Source organism: Hyaena hyaena, unplaced genomic scaffold (assembly GCF_003009895.1).
Source record: "Hyaena hyaena isolate Hyena2069 unplaced genomic scaffold, ASM300989v1 scaffold_281, whole genome shotgun sequence".
In the NCBI taxonomy this organism is placed as follows: Eukaryota; Metazoa; Chordata; class Mammalia; order Carnivora; family Hyaenidae; genus Hyaena; species Hyaena hyaena.
In genome coordinates, this window is record NW_024080914.1 from 1,201,394 (window position 1) to 1,211,089 (window position 9,696).

The 9,696-nt window shown below is 62.0% G+C and overlaps 1 protein-coding gene across 1 annotated transcript; it reads left to right on the forward strand.

Annotated features, from left to right (window-relative positions):
• Positions 1-899: 899 nt before the first annotated feature.
• TAGLN2 (transgelin 2) lies at positions 900-8,172 on the forward strand. The gene is made up of 5 exons (XM_039246473.1): positions 900-986; positions 5,682-5,889; positions 6,577-6,751; positions 7,019-7,121; positions 7,360-8,172. The coding sequence occupies exons 2-5, from the start codon at positions 5,710-5,712 to the stop codon at positions 7,499-7,501; spliced, it is 600 nt and encodes a 199-aa protein (XP_039102404.1). The 5' UTR covers positions 900-986; positions 5,682-5,709; the 3' UTR covers positions 7,502-8,172.
• The last annotated feature ends 1,524 nt before the right edge of the window (positions 8,173-9,696 follow it).

The following is a 9,696-nucleotide window of genomic DNA, read 5'->3' on the forward strand; positions in this document are numbered from 1 at the left end:
AGGGCAGAAGTGGGTCAAGGGAGGGAAAGCATTCCAGGCAGAAAGCACAGAGGAGTGAGAACACTAGGTCGGGTTTCCCAGGGAATCCCTTGGTGGACCTGGTTCCCGGGCGTGGAGGATTCCGGAAGGAGGGGATGAGAGGCGGAAGGACCTGGTGGTTGATGTCCTTGGAAACCAGGCCAAACAGCTTCTACCAAAACGGGAAGAACCCCACTGGCTGGTGTAGGCAGGGACTCCACCCCAGGGGGACTGCCCAGCAGAAGCCCCAAGAGGGGTGCTCCTTCAGCCCCTAAGCTGTGCCTCCCCTCCAACATCAGACCCAGAACTGCCTCCCCCTCCTCGCCTGAGGATCCAGATGCCAGGTCAGAGAGGAGGAGACTAGGGAGAGAAATCAGGTCTGAACCCTGGGTCCCAACACTCGTCACGCCCCTCGGGCCCCGGGGCGGGGGCAAACAAAGAATGACCTCACTGTTCGTTCCTGCCCAGGCCTGAAGTCGGTGGAAAGCGGGAGCACGTGCGGGTACTGTCCTGGCCTGCAGACCCAGTACTGTCACACCTTAGTCAGTTGGGATGGGGGAGTCTTGCCGTGCCTCCGTTTACCTAGCCACCCTTTTAAAATCAAGACGCTTCTTCCCACAGAAACACGCCCACAGTCTGGAGCTAACCTTCCAGGCACAAAGCTTCCCACCAAGGCACACGTTATGAGCTCCCAGGTGGAGGCTGAGGTGCTCATGGGTGGAGGCCACTGCTGCTGCCCGCCGAGGCCGACTCCCCACATCTTTTTGCCCAAGACCCGGCCCATCGCCCCTCTCCCCAAGCTCTGCCCTCTGCCCAGGCTTTGCGGCGCCTTTAAAGCCTTCGCGCGCTCGCCCCGCCCCGGGTCCGCCCCGTCCGAGGCGGGAGCCGCTGAAAACCCCCGGCCCGGCCCGGGCGCGCCACTCGGCCCGCAGCCCCCGTCCTGAGCGCGCCCCGCCGGCCTGCCAACGGTGAGCAGGGGGAGGGCGGGGGACGCGCCCCCGGGGAGCGGGAGGCCCGCGCCGCCGACTTGCTCCCGGAGCCGGGGCAAGGGTCCGACGACCGCTCTGCGCGCCCTGCGCTGTCGGGTTCTGTCCCCAAGCCCCGACCCGGCATTGCTGGGCGATGAGGTCAGGCGAGGGTGCGGATGCACTGACGGGGGGTCCGTCCGCAGCGGGGACCCGGCCGTCGGGGTTGAGGAGCGGAGGGCGTCGGGGCGTGGCTGGCGGGCTCCGAGGGACCGCGCGCGGGAGCTTCCCCGCGACCCCTCGCTTCCCGGTGGCTGGAGCACGTGCGGGGGCCGCCCTCTCTGCGCCTCCTCCCGCGGGCTGTCTTCCTGGGGACTCAGGGTCGCGGGCTGGGGAGGAGAGCCCCCCCCGACCTCGGGCTCGGGGGGTCGCAGCCGGCGCGCGCGATTGGTGTGGGGAGAGGGCTGCTTGCAGGCGCTCCAGTCCCCGCCGGCCGGGGCCCCCACCCCGCGCCCCCTGCTGCTGGGAAAGCCGGCGGGGGCCGCGGGCGGGCGGGCTGCCCAGACCACTGCGTCACCCCAGCGGCGGGCGGTGGGTGACTCATCCGGCTGTAACGGCCCAGGGTGTGGCGAGGCGGGGCGGCGGGGCCGGACCTGCAGGACCGGAAGTGGACGGCCGCCTTCCCGGCCCCGCAGGCCCCACGGAGCCCCCTGCAGCCCGTGCCCGGGAAGTTCTGGGGGCGCTTGGTATCTGGGAGCAGAAAGGAGCGTGGCGGGAGTGAGGGTCCCGGGGATGGGGGGGCAGTGGCTTGGGTGGGCTCTCCCGAGTTCTGACTCCAGAGCACCAGATAGAGGGACAGCTCCTCCTCACCGACGCCGCCCCCCGCCCCCCCATTTCTTCTTCCAGTCCCCCCGGAAGACCCACAACTGCAGGGGAGCCCAAGGTAGCTTGGGGCGGCCGGGCCCTGCCCCGCGGAGGCAGCCGGATGTCTTTGTCCGACCGCAACCCCCCCTCCAGCGCCCCAGCCCTCTCCTGCCCCCTGGGGATTGGCCTCTACTGCTTCCTCCCCCAGCCCTCTCCCTCCAGGATTCTGAACTATGGGGCTCTCTGGCTCCCGTCTTGCCTTCCGTTCCCAGGGCATTTCTTCTTCTGAACTGTTTCCTTGAGTCTGCTTCTCTACCCCCCAACTTGGAACTTCCCACTTCTCCAGATGCCCTCCATGGCCTCCGCAGCTGTTCCCCCCGCTTCCCCCGCTGCGGGAGCCCTCGCACCTGCCCGCGCCTGAGAATGCGGCGAGGGGCCCCTTTGCAAGGATGCCGCCTGTGGCCCCGGTGCTCAGAGCCTCCTCCCCACTCCATGTGTGTGGAGTGCGTGTCTCCGCCTGGTGCCCCCACCCTGCTGGGCTCCTGTGTTTGGTACACAGAGGCCATGGCAACGGCCCCCACCTCACCCCTCCTCCCGCAAGCCTTGCGGCTTCCTGTTTGTGCAGCTTGGGCTTTCTCTTCTGCTCGCTGACTTGACGGTGAGGGGCTACCCCGCGTGGCTCCTTGGTCACAGGTGTCCATCATCCTTGCGTCTGCCTGCTCCCTGTGCGCTTCACTCTGGGGGCGGGGGCCCCCATCTCGCCCTTTCAGAATAGCCCTAACCCAGACCCTGAGTCGGGAAGTTCCCCTGCGTCCTGTGTGCACTATGAATGAAGAGACTGTCTTCCTCACGAAACACCCCAGCCAAGGACCCTTTCCCTTAGCATCTGTGTGGGGTGGGGCGAGGTGAGCATCCTGCCCAGGGTCTGGGGGGTGGGGGGTGGTGAGGGATGTTCCTGCATCAGGCCCACCCCACCCCCCCAAGTAGCTCAGCTGTTGTCTGTTTGGACCCCCAGCCCCAGGCATCTCCTACACGGCTCCCCACCCCAGTAGGCACCTGGCTGTCTTCCCTTCCTTTGAGCAATGGATGCGGAGAGTCCCCTGGGTGTTACTAGGGGGGGCCACTGCAGCTCAGCCCGCCAGCCGAGGCCCATCCGTTGGCGCCTACCCCAGGGGTCCGGAGGAGAAAAAACAGCTGTGGACTGGCTGGCTCGGGGCTGCCCTGACCGTTCCCAGAGGCCCGCCCCCTCCCAGAGCTCCGCCTCTTCCCAGGGCCCCGCCCCTTCCCGGAGCTCCGCCCGACAGCTGTGGCACCTCGGGTTCAAGGGCTGTGGCCCCAGCGTGGAGCCGAGACCCTGCCTGCTAGGCCCAGTCTCCAGAGTTGGGGAGGGGCCCTCAGCATCCTCCCTGAGCCCAGAGGTGCGTCTGGGAGGCCGAGTCCGTTCTGCCCCTGTGTGTGGGAGGGGAAACTGCTCTCCCCTTCTAACCCTGGTGCCTGGGTTAATGATTCTCCTGCCCTTTCTCTCCCCGGGCCATCGTGATCCCTTGGCCTCAGGCCACTTGGCTCCAAGGAGACACAGCCCTGAGGCCCAGGGGACCGAAGTGAAGCTGTTCCCAGAAGAGAGGTCTGGACATTGGGCCAAGAAAAGGGGGCTTACTGGTGACTGCAGCCCCACGCACCTCCGCCCTTCACCTCAGGTCTCCCAGCCACGCCCCTGTGTGCCAGGGCCCCAGGCTGCTCTGGCTGGGCTAGGAAGGAGAAACTCTTGTCCCCCTTGCTCCTCAGGCCTCAGCCTACCCTCCCCCAGCTGAGCGTGTATGTGTGTGTGTGTGTGTGTGTGTGTGTGCGCGCGCGCGTGCGTGCGCGCGCGCGCGCCTGGTGGTGCGGGTCAAGGCCCAGACCCACATTTATCTGGCCCAGCCTTCAGGCGGGGGAAGTGGGGGGAAGGGAGGGTGGGTTGCTCTTAATGAGATATAAAAATAACTGATTTGTGGGGAGGATCTCTCCGGGAACTGTGCGGCGGGATGAGCTGGACGGGGAAGGAGCAGCCATGCTGGAGGGTGGGGGAGGAGCCTAGCCTGAGGCCCAAGGCTGAGTGGCTCTGCCCAAACGATCTGGCTCCTCTCCTGAACCCCAAGGCCCAAGGGGGGCCAGGATTGTTTCACCTAGGGTGTGTGGGAGAGAGGGAGCCAGAGGGACTTCGTCCCTTAAGTCTGACCTGGTCTAGAGCCAGATATGGGGGGCAAGAGTGTCTCCCTTTCCTGTCCTTGAACACAGGTGCTTATCCTGGTGACTCTCCCTGTGTGAGCAGCAGACAGCTGGCTGCCTTTCACAATGGCAAGGGAAGCTCATTTATAGAGCGGATGGGGACAGGAAGTGAAGTCCTGTCCTTTCTCTGGGCCTGTCTCCCCCCTGCATGAGTATCACTCCTGGGCTTGCTTGTGGGGTCCCGGAGGGGGGACCTAGGTAGTGGGTGGGGACAGACTGCCCATGGCCCGACGGCCTGGAAACCACCCTGTTCTACCTAAGTGAGGTCCTCAAAGCTAAACCCTCCTGTGCATTTCCCCCAGTCTCCCTTCCCTCCCAGATTCCCCTGAAAATACCACCCAAGGCTCCTGCATCAGTTCCCTATTCCTGCCCTAACCAATCAGTACAAACTTAGTGACTTAAAGCACATCATGCAGCTCTAGGAATCCCCGCAGAAGTCTCACCCGTAAAACCAAAGCGTCAGCGAGGCCACGTTCCTTCTTGGGGAATTTAGGGGAGAATTGCTTTCCGGGCCTTGTCCAGGATCTGGACCTGACCCTGACCTGACTCTGCTTTCTTCTCACTTCTCCTGCTCTGACTTGCCTCCCTCCTTGCCTCCCTCCTTGGCTTATAGAGACCCTGGCTGTGAGGACCCTGGGCCCACCTGCATGGTCTAAGGGACTCTCCCCCATTTGAGACCCTTCCTTCAGTCACCTCTGCAAAGTCCTTTTTTTTTTTTCTTTTTGCCATGTAACATTCACAGCTTCAGGGAATTAGAATGTAGATGCCTCTGGGGGGCCATTATTCTGTCCACCACAGCTTCTAGAAAGGAAAGTAGAATTTGTTTTGACTGCCTGGTTTCTCATGGGAGATTCCTTTTGCCTGCCCAAGTCTTTTAAGGACCCACTTAGACCTACTCTTCCAGGAAGCCTTCCAGGTTGCTTTTCTGCCTACACTCTCTTCTGCGTTTCTATGACGTAGGGTCTGACTGTGTAGGCTTATGTGGTATTTGACATGCACAAGCTCACTTTGTCTCTCCGGTGGCATTCTAGGACCCAAGGGCTTCTGTCTCTTCCGCAATCCCCGGCACAAGCCAGTGGCTAACTGAGGGTAGTTGTGTCCAGTTCTCTAGCTCCTGGCAGAGATCTTCCAAGCCATTCCAAGTGTTCCTCCTCTCTCCAAATCCTCTTTCTCCCCAGGGCTGAAGGGCTAGAATGACCAGCCTGCCCTTGCTAAAGCTGAGCACCCCAGATGAGGAGCTGAACCCCAGGCTTGGCCTCATTTAGCCCATATTCCATTCCAGTGGGGTTTCTACCTCATCTGAGTAGTGGGGCTCCTCAAATGAAATCTAGTGGGAAGACTCAATATAATAAACAGACTGCCCGTCACAGGGTTGGGGGAACCCAGAGGTGGCCTGCGTGGCCCCTTAACCTCAGAGCTCTGAGCGGTGCTATTTCAGCCCACGCCCCGGAGTCAGAGTGAAAGTGCCCTCATTTGCCAGTGGGTCCCGCCTCTGGGGCCCACCCGGGGGATAGGGAGTGTGTCCCCACAGGCTGCGGAGAACTGACTGCTGTGTCCTCTCCCCAGCTCCCCACAGCCACCGCTGCCCTTCGGAATGGCCAACAGGGGACCTGCCTACGGCCTGAGCCGGGAGGTGCAGCAGAAGATCGAGAAGCAGTATGACGCGGACCTGGAGCAGATCCTGACCCAGTGGATCACCACCCAGTGCCGCAAGGACGTGGGCCGGCCCCAGCCCGGCCGTGAGAACTTCCAGAACTGGCTCAAGGACGGCACAGTGAGAGCTGGGCCCTCTGACTGCAAGTGCCAGGAGCAGAGCTGGGCCTGGGGGGCAGGGTGGTGGTGGCTGGGATTATTTCACCTGGAGAACTGTGGGCAACCCCATCCTACTTCCTCCTTAGCCTGGGCATCTGTCTTGCCAATGGCCTGTGCTTTCCTCCCTCCAATGGAGCGAAAAGTGAGGCTGGAGGGGACACAGGGAAGAACCCGGGAGGGGGGTGTGGTGGGGCGGGCTGGGGGGGTTCTAGGTAGTGATGCTGGAACAACAAGGTTTTCTTTTTTCTTTTTTTTTTTTTAATGTTTTTTAAAAAAATTTATTTCTGAGAGAGAGAGAGAGAGAGAGACAGTGTGAGCAGGGGAGGGTCAGAGAGAGAGGAAGACACAGAATCCGAAGCAGGCTCCAGGCTCTGAGCTGTCAGCACAGAGCCTGACACAGGGCTCGAACCCACGAACCGTGAGATCATGACCTGAGCCAAAGTCGGACGCTTAACTGACTGAGCCACCCAGGCGCCCCAGGAACAGCAAGGTTTTCAGTCTGGGCTCAGAGGCAGGGGCTGGGCAGGAGGGAGCTGGGGCTCATTGCCAGTGGAGTTGGAGAGTCTTCAGGTAGGACAGGGGCCTCGGGGGCTCGGCGTCCCTGGCAACAGCGTGGCCTCACATCTGCACACCTGCTGCCCTTGCCCAGGTGCTGTGCGAGCTCATCAATGGGCTGTACCCCGAGGGACAGGCCCCGGTGAAGAAGATCCAGGCCTCCACCATGGCCTTCAAGCAGATGGAGCAGATCTCTCAGTTCTTGCAGGCGGCCGAGCGCTACGGCATCAACACCACTGACATCTTCCAGACTGTGGACCTCTGGGAAGGTGGGCCAGGGCACCGTCACCCTGGAGACCAGAGAGACTGGGCTGGGCGGTCTTGACCCGGGAGAAGGGGCGGGTTCCTGGCAGCCTGAGGACAGGTGTGTGTGTGTGTGTGTGTGTGTGTGTTTCATGGAGGAGAGGGCCGTGTGGGTTAGGGTGACGGGGACTATGGGGGTGAAGAGGAGAACTGGGAAGCCAGGCTTGCTGACAATGTGGGTGGGGGTGGAACCCAGCGCTGCTGAGGCCAACACGCCGCCTTCCGCTTCCCAGGAAAGAACATGGCGTGTGTGCAGCGGACACTGATGAACCTGGGCGGGCTGGCAGTGGCCCGGGACGATGGGCTTTTCTCTGGAGATCCCAACTGGTTTCCCAAGTGAGTCTCGTGGGGGGGCCCAGACCTATCCCCATCCCGAGGAAACGGTCCCGCGCAAAGCACCTTGTCACCCTTAGTCCTCGCTGCCCTCCTGGGATGGCCACGGACCGTCCCTTCTGAGACGCGGGGAGGTGGCGGCTTCGGGAGCAAAGCTGGCCGCGGCACGTGCGTCCTCAGGGAAGATGCCCGCTGGGGCCGCCTCCAGCCCCTTTCTCACCAGCCCTCTCTGTCCACCCAGGAAATCCAAGGAGAACCCTCGGAACTTCTCGGACAACCAGCTCCAAGAGGGCAAGAATGTGATCGGGCTGCAGATGGGAACCAATCGTGGGGCTTCCCAGGCAGGCATGACCGGTTACGGCATGCCCCGCCAGATCCTCTGATGGCAGCGCGGCTCTGCTCACGCCCTCCCACGGATGGTTAATATATATATATATATATTTTAGCGGTGACATTCCCCGAGGGCCCCTGGGGCTCGCAGACTCCCCTCTGCCGCCGTGGGGGCCTGGCCTGGCCTGCCTCCTCCGGGGGGCACCCGACACCGGGCTCTCCCCTGTGCTTACCAATACATTCCTTTCCTCAAAGCCACCAAAACTGGACCGACCAAAACTGGCCTCTTTTCTCTTGGGACCAAAATTTGGGGGCCTTGCCAACCCCCTCCCACCCGCATACCTCTTCTCTTTCCCTTTGGCTTTTCTCCCCCCATTACCCCTGAGCCCTGTGCCCTCAATCCATTCCTTGGCTGGGGGTCGGGGCGCTGCCTTCTGGCCTGCCTCCCACAAGTATGCTTCGCCCCTAGCTGTGGCTGCAGGGACTTAATTTATAGGGAGAGGCCTCTGGTGGCCGCCTCCCCAGCCACAGCTGGGCTGCGCTCACCACACATCAAGGCAGCCCGCCCCTGGCAGGGGCCCCCCTCGGTTTCCCATTTTCCAGTCCCCTTGCTGTGGCTAAGGGGTGGGGGCGAGGGGACAGGGAGGGAGGGCTGCCCACCACGGGCCGGGGCTTGAAAAACCCAAGTTTGCTGATCTGAATAAATCTCTCTGCCTCTTTTGGACGGACTCTGGTTGTGTCTGGGGCCGTGAGCCCTCCACTGGGAAGGGAGGAAATGTGGGGGGCAGCGTGGTAACTGGTACAGCGGAGAGGGATTCAGATGGGAGGCTGCGATCCTCACCCCCATCTCCGTTCCCCATCTTCTTGCTCCTGTGGTTTAGGTGAGGGTCGGCTGGGGTTGAGGACAGGGCCTGGAAGCTGGCTCTCCTGCTGGGGACCCCTCCCCCAGCCAGAACAGCTTCATAGCCACCACAGGAGGGTGGGACTGGGTGGGAGGCCCCTCAGGAAGGCTTGGGACATGGTGGCCTCTGGGGAGGAGTTGACAGGCTGTGAATGAGCAGGAAGTAGTTAGTGTCCGTGGCTGGAGGGAGAAAGCCTTGCTGATAGACCCCACGTGCTTGGGTGCTTGGGTGAGCTTCCCTTCTGGGTGGGTGGCCCTGTACCAAGATAAGCAATCTGGGGGTCAGGTTGTCCTGAGCTAGCCCTGACCGAGGCACGAATGTTCACCCTGTCCTGTCCAACTCCTCGGTGTCACCTTTACCCAACGGCCTCCCCATCACACCCTGGATGTTCGCTGGAGGACTGGACAGACCTGGGGCCAGCCCCCACAGCAGCTTCTTCCCTCCCCACTTTCTCCTTCAGGGCATCTGTTTCCTGAGGGGGGCGGAACTGCCACATTGTGCCCGAGGGTGACTTTCATTCTTCTCCCACTGCCCCGCCATGCCCCCCCCCCACCAAGGAGCACCTACTCTGTGCTAGCCTCCCCCCCCCCAGCTATGTGCTAAGCCCTATGGGCTGGACATTAGCCATCAACTCGCAGTCTCAGCCCCTAATCCTGACACCACACACTGGGAGAGATGGAATTTGCTTAGGGGCGGCACTCCCTGAGGCTGAGACACAGATAAGAGAGAGGCTGCAGCCTATATGCAAATTCCCGGGAGATTAGCTGTCCCTTTATCTCTGGTCCTGGAGGATCTGCCGGTGTCAGAGCCCGAGAGTGATGTCACTGCAGAGCCAACACTGAATTATACAAAAAGACCAAACAGTGTGCACCCTTCCCCGATTTGACTATTTATAGCTACAGATTCCTGGCCACACGCCTCACGACTTTCTGAGACACTCAGTCTGTCCCAGAGCCAAGATGGAGAGTCACTGCCTTCTCCGGGCAGTTTCCCACAGCAGTCCCCGAAGTGGATATTACCGCGTTACTTCCCCCTCTTTGTCCCCAGATGAGCACGTGGGGGCTCAGGGCGACCCAAGACCACGGAAGGAGTCAACGGAGGGACATGGGTCTGAGCCCGGGTCAGCCTGCCTGTGAGCCTGTGTGGCTCCAGGCTCAGCACGGAGTGGGGCTGGAGAGGAACTGAGGGACCAAGGGGCCATGGAGGTGGTGGGTGCTCCTCACCCAGAAACTAAAGGTACCCGCTCCTCGTGATGCCTTTGCAGAGAGTGGGGTGTCATCCCTGGTATAGCAGGTGCTGAAGACACAGACACGTGGGGTGCAGTAGGGCTTGTGTGGGCACCGCCG

Coding starts and splice junctions, on each gene's coding strand:
- TAGLN2 (XM_039246473.1), top strand. CDS start 5,710: ATGGCCAACAGGGGACCTGCCTACGGCCTGAGCCGGGAGGTGCAGCAG. Junction 5,890..6,576: donor ACTGGCTCAAGGACGGCACA/GTGAGAGCTGGG, acceptor GCCCTTGCCCAG/GTGCTGTGCGAGCTCATCAA. Junction 7,122..7,359: donor GATCCCAACTGGTTTCCCAA/GTGAGTCTCGTG, acceptor CTGTCCACCCAG/GAAATCCAAGGAGAACCCTC.